The 17,545-nt window shown below is 41.3% G+C and overlaps 1 protein-coding gene across 3 annotated transcripts in view; it reads right to left on the reverse strand.

Annotated features, from left to right (window-relative positions):
- The window catches only part of Iws1 (interacts with SUPT6H, CTD assembly factor 1), a 43,291-nt gene extending 31,730 nt beyond the window's left edge, over positions 1–11,561 (reverse strand). For 2 of the 3 annotated variants that reach the window (XM_085700017.2, XM_048442554.3), the window contains exons 1-2: positions 11,289–11,561; positions 9,397–9,512 (exon numbers count right to left, since the gene is read on the reverse strand). In XM_085700017.2, the coding sequence (XP_085556143.2) occupies positions 9,397–9,512; positions 11,289–11,322 (150 nt within the window). In that variant the 5' untranslated portion in view covers positions 11,323–11,561. The remainder of the gene's footprint in view (positions 1–9,396; positions 9,513–11,288) is intronic. The other variant, XM_048442551.3, reaches the window with a different exon arrangement.
- Positions 11,562–17,545: the final 5,984 nt, after the last annotated feature.

Raw genomic sequence — 17,545 nt, forward strand, 5'->3', positions numbered from 1 at the left:
AGGCTTCCACTTAAACAGAGGATGTGATATACACCTATGTCAGTACTCAGGAGGCTGAGGCAGGAGGAAAAGAGCCTTAGACCCTATGTCAAAAAAAAAAAAAAAAAGAAAGAAAAAAGAAAAAAAGAAAAAGGAGAGGAAAAGATTAAAGGGCAGGGATGAGAAGGAATAGTAAAGGAAGAAATATGGCGAGGGATAACTAATATTAAAGGCTTTCTGAAAAAGTCATATAGAAACCTACTACTGTAGCAGTTCCTAAAAGATATACACACATAAAGAAGAGTTTAAATGGAACTAGTATATAACAGTGCGACGATACCCTAGATACCGCACGCTACCAAATAAAAAACCCAGTACCAACAGGATTTTTGTTTTGAGCTGTTGGATAATAGAGTCCTAGAGACACGCCCCCCCCACACTATAAGTTATTGTCAATGCTTGACCCTATTGCTAAAGAGCCACATATCTGAACCATAGAGCATGGAAAAATCTGTATGATACTCAACTGGATGCTTCATCCCTACTGGTTAGCTTTCACAGCGACACTAGAGTACAAAAGCAAGCATCCGTCTCACTCAGCTGTGAAGCCTGTAACCTACAATAATGACTTGCCTGGCAAGATATGCCCACCAGTGCAGTAGTGGAACAAATGCTATGGGAGTAACTAACTACTTTTCTAAATTTAAGGCCTGCTCCATGAGATAGAATACATACTGACACTGTCAATAAGACCAAGAGCCTATTATAGACCAAGGTTAGGAAAACCTACTATTATTCTGATAAATGAACACAACAATAAAATAAAAGATTCCTAATGATCTACTGCTAAACCCAAACATCAGACCATATTATTCAACCCTTCTAGTAAGAGATGAAAATTAACAGAGACATACAACAGGCCAATGGATAGAGAATAAGATTCTGGAGTATTTAGCCCTAAATGGGACATCTGTATCATACCTCTCCCCTCAAGGCTTAGGGATCTAAGTAGAAGAGGGGATAGAAAGAGCCATAGATGGTGGACGACTTCAAGGAAACTTTTCCAGACACAACAGGGCAGAGGCACATATGAACTCACAAGCATTGTGTGGGCATGTCCAAACCTACACAAGCTTGATCCAGACAAATCTCAGCATGGAGGAGGGGAAGTAGGTATAAGTGCCACTGAGGAGCTAATGACATTTGATAGCTCCCCCAAAGACAGAACATCTGTTTCCATTACTGGACATCTGGTATATCGACCACACTCCAGAGCAAATCTCATATCCAGGAGTAATCGGCCAACACAAAAACTGGACTCAAATGGATTTAAGAGACAGAAAACATGAAACTGGGTGAGTAAGGAGGTGGGGGAGAATCTGGGAGGAACATGAATATGATCAAAATACATTATAGGAAATTCTCGAGTTATCTAAACAAAAAAAAAAGGGAAGGAAAATAGATGATTAAGAAGTCACAGGTAAGCATGTATCAACTAGGGAACACAGGCTAGATTCTGGGAGACTAAGACCAACCTAATTAAACTAATACAATGTAACTTGAAATACCTACCAACCTTCCTTTCTTCCAAAAAACTCTTTCAAAATAAGTCAAAGCCAGCCACAGTGGAACATACTTGAAATCCAAGAACTAAGGGGCAAAGGATAGCCACACATTCAAGGCTAGTCAGGGACATACAGTGAATAACATGCCAGCCAGGGTTACACAGCAAGACTTCAGAAAGACACAGACAACATATTAGCTCCTTTTCTTTTGTTGAGATTCCAGCATCATCATCCTCAGCAGGCAGACAGGCAAGGCGCTGGAGCAGCAGGTGAATGCTCCCATCTCTGCCCACAAGGAAGCAAAGAGCTTTAACTCAAAACGGCATGAGACTTTTAAACCTCAAAACCTGCCCCCAGTGACATACTTCCTCCAAGAAGGCCATACCTTCTACTTCTTTCCAAATAGCCACCAACTGGGCACCAAGTCTGAAGAGAGTTACAGTGGGTCACCACTAAGTCAGATCACAACAGACCCAGAGAGAAACAAGGTTTAAGGTACAAACTTGATATATACATCATATAAAAATGATGAAAAAGATAAAAATTAAAGCTGCCAAAACAAGTACTTTAGGATGCTGAGTAGCCTCAAACCTCAACTTTAATTTTAGAACCTCAATTTCCAATAATAATATTTTGCTCTAAAATATATTAGCAGAATCTCAGTAGGATAACTCAAATGGGAAAAGCACTTGCTACCAAACCTAGTAACTTTTGATCCCCAAAATCCACATGGTAGGAGACAATTGACTTTTCCAAATTTTCCTCTAACCTACAGATGCACACACACACACACACACACACACACACCCCTCACAAGCATGCACATAACAACACCCCCCCCCAAAAAAAAAAGAGGAAGAAAGCTAGGTCTTAAAGTGCACAGATGTAGCAGTTGGCACTACAGAACATTAAGACAGGATTTAACATTCTACGGGTTATTTCAAAATAGATATAATTGGGTCTTTTTCCTGGAGTACCATTGATAGTGTGATACAGCTCTAACCATTAAACCTTAAACTTCAATGCAAAAAATTTAAGTTTTAGTTGTATGTGGTGGCATATACCTTTAATCACAGAATTCAGGAAGAAGAGGTTTGAGTTCAGGAGGAAGAGGTAGGTGGATTTCTGAGTTTGAGGCCATGTAGGGCTACATATTGAGACCTGGGCGGGGGGGAGGGGTGGCTAAAATTTAAATACCTCAGAGACAAGCTAACTGGCCCAAGCAAGTCAAATGTGACTTGATCCACATATGTTAACAGGCAAAAGAGAAGCACTAAGAGACAACATGAGCTGGACAGTCCTCCCAAAATTTATCTGCTACCCTCTAACATGGCGTATGCACTGCAAAACAAGCAATTATTATAAGGATATTACATTTTTACTTATTTTTATAAAACAGGATTTCACTAGCTCTGGCTGTCCTAGAACTTGCTATGTTGACCAGGCTGGCATCAAACTCACAGAGATCAAACTGTCACTACCTTCCAAGCACTAAGATGAAAGATGTGCTCCACCATTACCTGGCTCCTATCATTTTTAAAATGAGCTTTGTAACATCTGGGTACTCATCCAGTTATGTGACAAAAGGGGAAAAAAAGAGCAATAGTCTCAGTCAAGAGCAAGTTCTGGCCATGTAGGTACGCATCTTTAATCTCAGAACCTGCATCTTTAATCTCAGAACCTAGAAAGCAGAAGCACTCATATTTTCTGTGAGTTCAAGGCCAGCCTGGTTGGGCTAGTCAGAAGTACATGATAAGAGCCTGTCTCAAAACAAACAAAATCAAAAAGAAAAAAAAGAAAAAAAAAGAAAGAAAAAAAAAGGAAAGAGGAAGAACTAGTAAACAGACTCAAGCAGAGGGCAAAGACATTACAGAATTTGAGGAGATTGTATTAAAAAAGATACAGCTAAAAGATTTGATGTCATTAAAATACTTTAAAATTTTAGAGTATATATAGCAGTCAAACTGAAAACTTAAACTTTTTTAAAACAGAAATCAGACACAAGTATAGGAAACATTACAAATTACCACCAAAGTTTCTTTCTTTCTTTTTTTTTTCTTTGCTTTGTTTTGTTTTTCAAGACAGAGTTTGCCTGTGTAGCCCTGGCCATCCTGGAACTTGGATCTGTAGATCAAGCTAGTCTTGAACTCACAGAGATCCACATGCCCCTGCCTCCTGAGTGCCAGAATTAAAAGTGTGTACCAATATGGCAAGGCATGGCATCGCCAAAATTTATTTATTTGTTTATTTCTTTAGATTTTTTTTCTTTTGGCACAGTTTCTCTGTATAACAGTCCTGGATGTCCTGGAACTCGCTCTGTAGACCAGGCTGGCTTTGAACTCAGAGATACGCCTGCTTCTCCCTTCTGAGTGCTGGAATTAAATGTGTATGCCACTACTGCCTGGCAAAAATTTCTTAAAAGTCATTTTCCTCCCAAACAGGGTAACAAATTTACTATGTAATTGAGGCTAGATGACCGTGAACTTCTGGTCCTTCCTGATTCTACCTCCTGAAAGCTGGGATTAAAATCCTGCACAACTACATCTAGTACACTAAGGATTGTACTCAGGGGCTTATAACATTGCAGGCAAGCACTCTATCAACTGAACTACACCCCCCACCCAAATGTCATCTTTTTAACAAGCAAAAAGTTCCCACTTAGAGCTTTCAGGAAAACTGAGCACTTTGAGAATCTTAGGAAGCTTTAGAAATGTCTGATCTCAAGCTTTCTCTGCGATCATTCACACTGCAGTTATAAAGAACTACTGGTTATCTATCATAAACATATTGTTCATTTCAGCATTCAAATAGCAACCATACTCTTACAGACTAAGGTTACAGCACATAATAAATAACTGACATTTCGGTTATGAGCCTTAGCCTTTCATTGCTGAGCCATCTCTTAACCTTAACTGACATTCTTTAAGTGAAAAGAAAACAGTTGTAATGCAATAATTTGGAGTATGAAGGGGAGGGAAAGGAGAGTACTAAATATCACAATTCTATCAATCTAATATAAACTCCCAGAGAGAGTTGCAATGTTTTAAAAATTCAGTTTTTACCAGCCGGCAGGGGTGGCATACACCTTTAATCTCAGCCCTTAGGAGGCAGAGACAGGCAGATCTCTGAGTTTAGAAACATCCTGGTCTACAGAGTGAGTTCTAGGACAGCCAAGGCTACACAGAGAAATCTTGTCTGGAAAAACAAAGCAAAACAAATAAAAACTTGGCAGTCACATAACTTGACAGTTTGGCAAAAATACTCCTCTCATGAAGTTTTTTTCCATCTTTCTCTCTGGAAAGAACAGAGTTTATGCACTGCAATGTGAAAGTGAAGAAGAACACAGACTTTAGAGTCACACAACAGTCTGGGAAGCCACAGCCTGCCACTGTACACTGTGTGACCTGAGGAGACATTCTTAGTGCTCAAAGCCTGTCTACAAGGTGATAGTCAGAAACAGTAATTATACTTTAAAGAGCTGCTCTGAACATTAAATGCATGAAAAGCTGCTAAACAGAACCTTACTAGTTGTAATTATTAATTACAAAATCTTTCAGGACACAGGACAAACACAACCTTCTGACAGTAGAATTAGTCATTCCTCTTCCATATCCTCCCACAGCATCTTCTAGTTCTACATTACCAAAAATGAGACTCTACCTATTTTCCAATAAAAAATTTTATGTTTATTTCATTTTATATGCATGAGTGTTTTACCTCTGTATGTGTGCATGTGTGTGTGTACCATACATGTGTGCCTGATACCTGCAGAGCCAGAAGAGGGCATCAGATCCCCTGGAATTGGAGTTATAGGCGGTTGTGAGTCACCATGTGGGTCCTGGGAATAGAACTTGTGTCCTCTATAAGAACAAATGCTCTAAATCACTGAGCCATCTCTCTAGATACCCATTTTACATTTTATAGAATTCATGGAACAATACTTGCATAAAATTACACAAAGGGAGTCAGTGGTTAAGAGCACTTACTGCTCTTCCAGAGGACGTGGGCTCAATTCCTAGCACCCACACGGTGGCTTACAACTGTCTAATTCCAATTTCAGGAGATCTGATGCTCTCTTCTGGCCTCCAAGGGCACTGAATACCTGTGATAAAAAAAAAAACATACAAGAGTTATACACATAAAATTAAAAAAATAAATCTTTAAGCTGGGTGATGGCACAAACCTCTAATCCTAGCATCTGGAAAGAGGCAGATAGATCTCAATGGTTTGAAAACAGCCTGGTGTACAGAGCAAGTCCCAGGCTAGCAATATAGTGAGACTCTGTTTCAAAAACAAAGTTCACTCAAATTTCCTAGTGAGCACACAATTTGAAAGTATCCTAGTTTTTTTTGTTTTGTTTTGTTTTTTTTTTTTGCAGAAAAACATTTAAGACTGGATCTACAAGATGCAAGAGTTTCAAACAACAGTAACTACCCTGCGTCCTCATTCACACCTCAAAATGGGAGTGGAGGCTCAATGACCAGGAATCTCCAGGCTTCTCATAACCAGGCAAAAAGTAAGATGGAAACAGGCTATTTTCACAGAAACGTGTAGCCACTCCATGGTGCGGTCAAAACAATGTGGTTACCACTAAGGAAATCCCTCTGACTGGTTGATAACTGCTTCTACTAATATGCATTCCTTAGCTATCAAACTTAAAAAGAAGGTTTTAGGCCCAGCACTGAATGGGGAGAGGCACTTTATTTTCTGTCAAATGTTTGCAGAGATCAGTTTTAAATGGAAAGGTACCATCCCATCCTCAATCAAAGATCATACCTTGGGCACAACATTTAGAAAATACAGGGGCTCTTGTCACTTTCTCCCCCAGTTTGTAAGAATATGACAATGAGCTGCTACTGGCTCTTGCTGAAAGCTCCGCTCCTATAGCTGTGATGTCAGCCAGGGAAAAACTCACCATTTTCCCATCACTAGTTCCAGAGTACTGGAGGAAAAATGGAATTAAACTAAATCACTCCTGATCACTTCCCAAAGAAATAGACTTCATATACAATCAGATTTGAGAAAATTGTGGCACAGGCTACAATATAGATCAGTTAGTTTGCTAGACAGAACCAGGGACCATGGCTAGAAGAGAAGCTAGAGAGATGGGCTCAGCAGATAAGAGGACTGGCTGCTCTACCAGAGGATGTGGGTTTGACTCACTGAGAACTCCAATGCCAAGGGATCTGATGCACTCTTCTGGCTCTACAGGTACCATAAATGCAGTTGGTGCCCAGGCATACATGTAAGCAAAACACACAGCAAACATACACAATAACAAAAAGGGTCAGCTAGGAGTAGTCTGGGACCACTCTGTTTTTAGGAAACTATGCATTTCCAAAGAGCCAGAATTTTGTGGGATTATTTTATAAAGCAATATATGTCACAATGCACTATTCAAAACAGTATAATCAAGGGGCAGCAAGAAAGTTCAGTAGCCTGGTGTGGTAAAATAAAAAAGCAGCTTTGACAGTCTAAACATCAATAGTTGGTGAATCACCAAATATACACTCAACAAACCAGAGTGCACACTGAAAACGTGAAGAAACTAACAATACCTTGTGGATGTGTACCATGTAGCTAGGTCCAGAATGGGCCTTTATCTGCCATTATTTCCTGAACATTCTAACTGAACTAGGTATGGTAAGTAGTCTAGCAAGGACTGAAAGTATAGAGAACAAAGTGCCTATTACACAAAAACTACACCTTAAAAAAACTTTTTTTTGAGACAGGGAACTGACTAGCCTTCAAACTTGCAGCAATTCTCCTACTTGTTTCCAAAGTGCTAGAATTTCAGGCATGAGCCACCATGCCTGGCATGCCATTTTAAATGTTATTTTTGGGTGTTGAAACTCCAACCCAAGGTTTCATGCATGCCAAAAACACACATCATCACTGAGCTATATCCCATCCCTTGTGTCATAATAAACAATGGGAGCATCCCTGATTGGGGTTTCTGATGGCAAGGATAAGGCAAAGAGTCTGGAATCCATTTCCACGGACAAAGGGATGATTGTACTGTTATATCTATATTATGAAATCATTAAAATTACACTCATAGTTTAAAGTCTCTTTCTACTGGAAAATTAAACCCAACAATGGGATTTTGACTTTTAGTCATGTGCATGTCCAAAGCACTTTTTAAAAAAAGCATGATACACAGCATGCTCAGTGCTGAGTAAAGTAAGTTCAGTGTATTCAAGAATGATGTGAACATGTAAACTGAAAAATGACATGACTGTAATGAGAGTCAATACAATTTTGAAGACACATCTACAACTTAAAATTAGACAACTTTACATGTTTATGTAATAAAAATGTCAGTCATAAAATTCTTATAAAATCCATCTACCTTTACCATTCCTATTTGTTTCTATGTATATCTACCAAAGACATGCTGATTTATTGGAAAGTTACAATTTTATGTTGTTAATACTAAGAGATGCTATATGACCAGGAGGTTTATTAAGCAGCTTCAAAAATATATAGGACAAATGTTAAAATGTATACAAAATTCACCACTATTTGGTTACTAAAGCATCTTTTAAAACTACATTTGTTGTAAGTACAGTTGTACATGCCTGTAATCCCAGCTACCCGGGAGGCTGCTAAAGCAGAAGAATCAAACGTTCAAGACTAGCCTCAGCAATTTAGGAAGAGTCTGCCTTAAAAATAAAAAGAGGGCTGGTGGGAGATGGCTCCGTGGATAAAGGCATTCATTTGTCACTAAAGCTGACAACTTAAATTCAACCCTCAGATCCCACTTGGTGAGAGAGAACTAATTCCTACAAGATGTCTTCAGTCCACCACATCATGGATGCTCGGACCACACTCCTAAATAAACATAATAAAAAATAAAAGTTAGCTCAGTGGTAGAGTGTTTACTCTCCTAGCAGATCCAAAGCTCTGGCTTTAATCCCAAGCAACACAATAACAAAACAAACACAGCAAAACATTATATTTGAGTTATAATACTAGGCCTTGCCACAGATTGTTGTGGAATATTAGCTGAAGATGTGTTACATTCGTTTATGGTGTGGAATATTAGTTTAACGATTGCAAAGATGTGCTACATTCTTTTATGTTGCATTTGTATAACTCTGTGAAGCTGTGTTACTCTGTCTGCCTATAACATCTGATTGTCTAATAAAGAGCTGAATGGCCAATAGTGAAGTAGGAGAAAGGATAGGCTAGGCTGCCAGGCAGAGAATAAATGGGAGAAAAAGGAAGAAAGAGGATGCTAGGGGCCAGTCACCTAGCAACACGGCCAGTCACAGAGTAAGAAGGAAAGAAAACATAAACAAATAGAAAAAGAGAAAAGCCCAGAGGAAAAAGGTAGGTGGAATAATTTAAGTTAACAAAAGCTGGGTAGAATTAAGTCAGACTAAGCCTGGGTATTTATTTGCAAGTAAAATAAATCTCTGTGTATTTATTTGGGAGCTGGCTAGCAGGCCTCTAAAGAGAAAAGAGTTAAAATAAATAAATAAACCAGAACGACAAGTCTAATTCCTGACATAAACTTTAATAAATTATATTTCCCCTGTTTCAAGTGGTATTTCTGACTGCAAATGCTTACTGCCTTTCCCAGATATTATTTAGTAGTGGTGAAGCCTACAAACAGATCATACTCTGAATAAACAGGCACAGCTGAAAACTGCCTAGATTTGAAATCTGAGCCAACAGAACTTTTTCCCTGTGATCAGTGACCAGACTATCTCTATTCACCTTAAAACAATCCACTAATTTGCACCCTTTAACTTTCAGGGATGAAAGCCTGTGGCAATCTCTAAAACTTCTAAATAAAATAAGTGCCATAGAAATGTCAGGAAAAGCCTCCCCAAAGACACTGTACCTCTGAATGTCGTTCCCCACTTCCAGTGTCGGATCCAGAGTGCTGCTCATTTACATCCTCCTCACCATCTGACCCCGAATCCCGCTCGTCCTGTACTGGGGTAGCACCACCATCATCTGTTTAAAACAAAACAAAACCCCACTTAGGGTGTAAGATGGATGATATCTGTGATAATGTTTATGATTACAGTTAAAAATGACCACCTACAGTTAAGATGAGCAAACTGAATATAAGAGCCAAAAGTTACTACTATTGAAGGATAGCTAATGAAGCAAATGTTCTGGGAAAAAAAAAAGAAGAAAAGAAAACATAAATACCAACAACTAGTACCATGTAGTCTGGCACATATAGCAATTAAAAATATTTCATAAAGATGAAGCCTAGAAAAACTACTAAATGCCAAGTCAAAGTCATCTAAATAGTTCCAACTTTTTATTGCCCAGCTTTCCATGGCACTGACCACCCTCTAATGCACTATGTAACATATTATTTTGTTTACTGGGAACTTTTTTGATTCATAATTGGTTTATAGGAAGTGTTTATGAATGGAGGGCACAAGGAATATTTAGCCCAGAAATAGTGACAATTCATTTAATTATAAACTACACTTTTACAGAATGAACAGTAAACATGAACTGTCACCTAACCTACCACACCTTAAAAACACAAAATAAAATTAAGCTTGAGAGGTATTTAGGGACACTGAAAGTCATGACTTGATTAGCAATTTAAGAAATAAATTAGTCAGGTGGTGGTAGTGTACACCTTTCAGCCCAGCACCTGGGAGGCAGAGACAGATGGAACTCTCTGAGTTTGAGGGCAGCCTGGTCTACAAAGCGAGTTCCAGGACAGGCTCCAAAGCTACGCAGAGAAATCCTGTCTCGAAAAAAACAAAAAACAAAAAAAAAGTAAATAAAAGTTAAATTAAACAGTCACCTCCAAGAAAGTCAAGGTAGCAATATATAAAAAAAATAGGTGACTTTCATACTAATGAGATATCTATTCACCTGAAGAGCAAAGTTTATAGCTGAGCATGGTACACGTCTTTAATCCCAGAGCCTGTCCTGGAACTAACTCTTATAGACGAGGCTGCCCTTGAACTCAGAGATCCACCTGTCTCTGCCTCCCAAGTGTTGGAATTAAAGGGGTGCGCCACAACCTCCCGGCCCTAACTTTAAAATGCCAATTAACTAAAACATATTTTGAAAAAAAATAAGCAAAACAGCAGTGGAGGTCCAGGATAACATGAGTCTACTGTCATCGCTGTTCAGTCATTAGCAACTGAAGTTAAAACAAACAAAAAAACAGCTTAATACTTAACCATCGATTACAGTACTTTTGATACACAAAGTACAAAAGAAATCAGCAGACAGCTGTTTTGCCCATCCAGGCCTCGCCTCGTTCATCTTTACATCTAATGTGCCTAGCATAGTGGAGCCGACTTCGTGCAGAAGGCACGCATTCACTCTAAGTACCCGGGACTCGTCCCTTGCTTTAAAATACGTCTGTAAACTTAAAGCTCCTGCGCGTTCTTCCCGGGAAGCCGGCATTGCAGGAGAACTTAATCAAGCCCTAACTGGTAAAGAGTCTAGAAGGTTCCCTGTCCCCGCCACCGACCGGTTTTTTAAGGATCCTGGAACAGTTCAACTCCCGGCAATTCCCTTAAAAGGGCAGACCGTTTCCCTCGCAGGCAAAGGTGACAACTTGAGGAAAACCCCTTGGAGAGCCGGGCAGACCAATTCCCTACAGCTCCTCTCCGAGGTCGCAGCTCCCGCCTGCCGGTACCCCCGGGGTACAGTCTAACGGGGAGGGGACCGTCTACCCCGGGGCCTCTCCGCGCCGTGCTGGGGCCCGAAGCCGAGCCGCCGCCCGGTCCACCCGTCCCGACCCACCTGACTGGTCCCCGCTGTAGTACTCCGAGTCCATGGCGGGCGGGCTCTCGGCGGGGAGTGTCCGCGACACGCGCCGCCCCCGTCACGTCCTTCCTGGTCGAGTGACCTCCCTCGGCGGCGCAGCGCCTCGGCCTCGTCCGAGGGTCCGGACAAGTCGGCCGCAGCCGGCGCAGACGCCCCGACCCGGAGATGCCAGCTATCCGAAAGGGCCGCACCTCACAAGCCGGCAAAGTGGAGGTCCCCGCGCAACTTCCCAGAAGCACCTCTGGGGCCAAAATGGCGCCTGCCCACGACCCTCAGAGAAACGCAATGCGCAGGCGTCGTCACCCTTCCGTCGGCCAATCAGAAGATGATATGGTTCTCTGACGCCATGACAGGGTCGGGAAGGAGACTGCTGGGAGAATCGGGTGGGAGCGGGAAGTTCGGCTTCAGATAAATAGCGACCTCGGGCCGGATTTGGTCTGTCAACAGTAGGAGTAATGTTAATCGCTTGCTTCTGTGTTCGAGCTTGCTTTGAGGAACATTTGAGTTTCTGCGACAAATGAGAACCCGCTAAAATTGCATTTTAACATTCGGCCAATTCCAATTCCCGCCCTAAATTCAGAAAGAAAGTAGCGCGTTTTTCTCTGGGACTTGTAGTTCTAAGGTTAGAGCGCTGATGAATTGTTGTATGGCGCTCCCCAAAGCGACTTGCCTGTCCGGGGTCTCAGGTTGAATTTCCTTCGCCGAGAAAGTTAAAAAATGGATAAAAGAAAGTCATGAAATAAGAGTTATGAAACATCTTATTTTCTATCTTTATTAACTAAATTGCAACTGAAAAACTATTTGATCATCGAGTATAGATTTTTGTCTTAGGAGTTCCTTTGATAGCCTGGGCGATGGTGGTGCACAACCTTAATCCCAGTATGGCAGAGGCGGGCGGGATCTCTGAGTTCGAGCCAACTTGGTGTAGAGAGAGTTCCATGACAGCCAGGGTTTCTCAGAGAAACCCTGTCTCGAACCCCTACACACACACACACACACACACACACACACACACACACACACACACACACACACAGTAAATTAAAACCTTGTTAAAGAAGCAAGTAGCTACTGAAGGATCTTCTAACTCATCTGGTTCCAGGACTCTGAGTGATCTGTTGGTAGTCCTCAGGAAGAGTTGAGTGGTAGCCGAGAAAATAATGGCATGTATTCTTTGCTGTAACAAATTAGAGAGGAATTTCAGAACACAAGGATTGGAGATTAGATCTATCATGATAAGGGGTTCAATAAAAAGAGTTGTTGATGTCCCACAAGTCTGATAGGGAGTTTCTGGTTCGTGATCCTATTCTTTTTTTTTTTTTTTTTTTTTAGGCTGTCAGGCATTCTTAGCCACCTGATAAATCCGTGAATAAGCAACATTCCACCCGATAACATAGCACAGATCCCCTCTTCCCTGTGGTAATGAGATTTAATCCCCATATATTTTGTAATACCATGACTGCCAGGGAGTCCAAGTGAGTCTGGCATTTTTCTATACATTTTTCGGTGCCAGTTTCAGATCAACCTTGATTCATTGAGTAAATTGACTGTGTCGTACTTGTTGGAGTCCAATGACCCTAGGAGTAGAAGTAATATGTCACCCCTTTTAGTTCACATAGGGGTGAGCTGATGGTTTTTGTTAGCCCAAGAGACGATTATAAGACCTGAAATTAAATATACAGTTTAATACCTGGGGTAATTGATAGGTAGCAAGAGAAGAGGCCAATGGGACATTCAAAATAGGTGCCATTAGGGACTTTTGAGTTGGAAACTCAAAAGTGTGACCCACACAATAGCCATAGCCACAGTTTGTACAGGCCAGGCCTGGAGGCAGGGCTTGAAAGTGGAATCCTTGGTTAAAGGGATTTTAGTTAAGTCTGGTCCCAAGTATGTAACTTGTCTTGCTCTCAGGCAGATCCAGTAGTCTTTTCCTAGGTCAGGCTGAATTTTAGACAACATTTTATGACTACTATTTATGAGGACAAGCACTTGAAGGAGAGGAGCATTGATATTCAAGGGGTAGGTTAGTATTTGACTGGCTTGGGATTTCTGAGTAGGAATTTTATCATTAGAGAAAGGGATCAAGACTCCTTGTGGATCCAAGTATGAATGGGGACGGAGATGTCTACATCTTTTACCTCCAGGAAGAGGGTGGACTTTGGAGGGAGGTCCTTGCTGTTAGATAGCCATCTGAGGCCAAAGTTTTGTTTTCCTTTGTAATGGTCTGTCCTGTTCATTTAAGAGACAAGCCCCACCCACTCCCTCCCTTGTCCACCAAGGCAAACTGATCTTCAGTGTCCAGCTTGAGTCCTTCCCTCCCCCCTCTCTTGAAGAGGTAGCTTCTGTCTCTCCCTTCTCCCCACTTCTCCCCTTCCCCCTTCTCTCTCTCTCTCTCTCTCTCTCTCTCTCTCTCTCTCATCTCTCTCTCCCCCTGCTTCTCTCTCTGTTCTTTCCCCTTCTCCCTTTCCCTTCCATAACCCATTAAATAAATATTCAACTTCACTCTGCATGTGTGCCTATTCATGTTTCTGTCTCTTATATGCCACATGACTCCCTGCCCAGGACCAGCTGCCTTGGGAGACCTGTAGCGTGGTCTTGTGGCATGTCTATCCATCTCAGTCTCTCACCCACCATGTGGCTCCCTGACTGGGACTCAATGCCCCTCACGGCCCACAGGCCACTTGGGGTCTCCCTGCCTGAAACCTGGCTGCCTTTGTGGCCTGCTGTGATCTCGAGACCCACAGACCCACTTCCTGCTGCTGCTGCTGCTTGGGGACCTGCAGCGTGGTCTCATGGCCCACTGCCTACTGCCGCCACTCGGGGACCTGCAGCATTTTACTTAAACCATTTACATAAACATTGTGCTGGGACTCAGATTTTACTTAAACCATAACATCCTCCATTTAAACTCTTTTATTAACACTACTCCTTGCCTTTTTATTTATTTATTTATTTATTTATTTATTTGGTCTGTGTTTTGTATGTCTAGGGTTTTCTGGCCACTGAATCAATGTAGTCAGGGGAGGTAGGGGCCCTCTACCAGGCATCTGGGGAGGCAAAATAGCACAAGATCAGGACTAGAATAGGTCTTCACAAACACCAATAGCTGGCCCTAGGACCATACACATCTACAATGTTGCTTGTTTCTATAGGAGTCATGACAGAATTCAGAGACAAGTAGAGTTAGGTTTTGTGTAGTTGCCAAGAAGTTATAGTACTGTCTGAAAGATTCTAAACTGGTCTTCCTGTGTGCAGGTTGTCATTTTTTCTGTGTAGCTTAGGCTGTCCTGGGACTCGCTCTTTATACCAGGCTGGCCTCAAATTCAGAGATCCGCCTGCCTCTGCCTCTGCCTCCCGAGTGCTGAGATTAAAGGCATGCACCACCACTGCCCAGCTAGTCTTATTGAGAACTGGTGAGTATCTTTAGTCCCAGCACTCAAGAAGCAGAAGCAGGCAGGTCTCTGTGAGTTTGAGGCCACCCTGGTCTACAGAGTGAGTTCCTAGATAGCCAGGGTAATGTCTTTTAAAAAAGAAAAGAATTTGAGACATTTGTTTGTTTGTTTGGGGGGCAGTTGGGTAGGGTCAGAGTTAGGACTGAGAGTATCAGGGGCCTTGAGTACCAACTTCAGTACCCCCTCAGGGCTAAGAATTGGATGTCTATGGCAGGCAAGGATCTGAGGGTAAAAAGATTGACTCAAGTACGTTATCTCTGAACGTTCTTTACTTTTCATGCAAGGGAAAAAAGTGAAGTGAAGGGGCACGGAAAAGAAGAAGAGTAAGGAGGAAGCATAAGGGAAAGAAAAAAGGAGAGTAAGGGGGAAAAGTAGAAGAAGTAGCAAGGAGAAAGAGGAGGAGGAGGAGGAGGAGGAAGAGAAGAAGAAGAAGAAGAAGAAGAAGAAGAAGAAGAAGAAGAAGAAGAAGAAGAAGAAGAAGAAGAAGAAGAAGAGGTGATCTCCATGTGGTTTCTGGTTTTTACATAGTTGGAAAATTCCTCAGGCAAGGACAATTATAATATGCATATCAAAATCACAAAAAGGGCAGGTAGAACCTGTACTCCGGAACAGGTACCACCACCCAGGAAAGAGCCAGCATTCAAGGGGAAGTACCTGACAACCTGACATCCCAAATTATTAGATAAAGTTACTAAACATCCCTGAATCCTGGATTCAAACACTCTCCTCATCTAGTCTCTTTTGTGATAACCAGCTTTGGGGACACCCAGATTTGTTTGTTAGCAAAGGGGTGGGGGGCATGTTGCCTTCATGCTCAGTTCCTGTCTTCTGCAGAAATTTCCATGTGGTCTGTAGGCAGGTAATTTTGTGGGATTGTCTCTATGTAAATCTGACTGTTAGAGCAAAGAGTGAATGTTAGCACCTAAAGCCTTGTGGTGTGGGGGAATGGAGCACGGCCAGTCCATTGCCCAAGCAGAAGTTACACTGCTGAGGTGTTTTGGGAATGAATCCTGTTTCAAAGGGAAGAATCATGGCTTCAGAAGATTTGTACAGATATGACAGTGACTTTCCCAAAAGACAAGTGTTCCCGCAGCTCTGCAAAAATGGGTGACCCCAGAAGTTGTACACTTGTGGGCCTGCCTTTATGAATCTGTCAGCTGTACACTTACTATATAGTCTTCTGGGCCCCAACATGAGAGTAAAGGAGAAAGTGTTTTATAATTGAGGGGATGTTCTGAAGAAGGGACGGGGACTAGATAACCCTAATTAAAGAAGTCTGTCTGGATCTCATTACAAAAATATGAAAAGTAAGAGCTGGAGAGATGGTTCAGCAGCTAAGAGCTCTCTTCCAGAGGACCAGGGTTCAATTCTTAGCACCCACATGGCAGCCCACAACTGTCTTAATTCCAGTTCCAGGGCCTCTGACATCCTCACTCAGACAAAGATGCAGGCAAAACACCAATGCACTTGAAATAAAAATAAATAAATAAAATTTAAAACTGTGGAAGATCAAGGTTCTATCTCCTGCCCCAATCCGTCAGTCTTACAGACCTGCTCTCCAGTGAGAATTGGCTAGATGAGTTGAGCCCCGGGGTACAGAATTGAAAATAACAATCATAAACTTCAAGGAATTCAAGGAGGTTAAAGACACAAAGAAACAGGTCAATGAACTTAAAAAGAAATTAATGTCTGAGTGGCTTTCAAGAAAACCCAAACAGCTGGGCAGTGGTAGTGCATGCCTTTAATCCCAGCACCTGGGAGGCAGAGGCAGGTGGATCTCTGTGAGTTTGAGGTCAGCCTGGCCTACAAGAGCTAGTTCCAGGAAAGGCTCTAAAGCTGCAGAAAAAACCCTGTCTCGAAAAACCAAGAACACATGTATGTTCAGCAGACCAAACCTCAAGAAAATACAGGAAGCAATGTTTTGGGCTGGAGAGAAGAGCGAATATTCTGTAGTTATCTGTTCATTTGTTGTGTTTTGTCACTTAATTCTCATCCTTACTCATCTTTCATCCAAATGATTTCTGTATTGGAGAAAGCCAGATAGTGAAATAACTCTACTCTTAATGTGTTGATATTAATCTGCATCTTTAATTACAGAAATACACTTTCTGTGAAACCAGGTGCACCAGAGTTTGGTACATACATGTTTCTGATAGTAATGTCTTTTTGGTTAATGTGTCCTTGATGGAAATGAAGCATCCTCTTCTGATAAATTCCATTCAAACATCAAAGAATACACATTCTACTCAACAGCTCACAGAAATAGATAACATAGATCACATCCTGAGATGCAAAATGAATCTTTACAAATTTAAAAAGATTGAAACAACCCTGCGTACCTTTAAATGACTACAATTCAATAAAATGCAAAGGAGACAGCAAACTAATCTCTAGCAAATACACAAACTCATGGAGGATTGAGTAACTCATTCTTGGCTAGAGAGTAAGTCAAAGAAGAAATCAAGAAAGAAATAGAAAATTTCCTGGAACTCAATAAAAATTAAAATACAACACAGCAAAACTTGTGGGATATATGAAAAGCACTCCTATGGGGGACATTTATTACTCTAAGTGCCACATTAAAAAATCAGAAAGAACACAAATGATGCATCTTAAAGTTGCGGAAAAATAAGAATAAAATATAAACCCAATAGACCACAAGAAATAATAAAAGCCAGAGTAGAAATTAATGACATAGAAAAAAATTCAAACAATCAGAGACTCTAAGAACAGGTTCTTTGAGAAGATAAATAAAATCCACAGACTGTTTAAAGAAAGAAA

The sequence above is a fragment of the Myodes glareolus genome, chromosome 13, assembly GCF_982192425.1.
Source record: "Myodes glareolus chromosome 13, mMyoGla1.1, whole genome shotgun sequence".
In the NCBI taxonomy this organism is placed as follows: Eukaryota; Metazoa; Chordata; class Mammalia; order Rodentia; family Cricetidae; genus Myodes; species Myodes glareolus.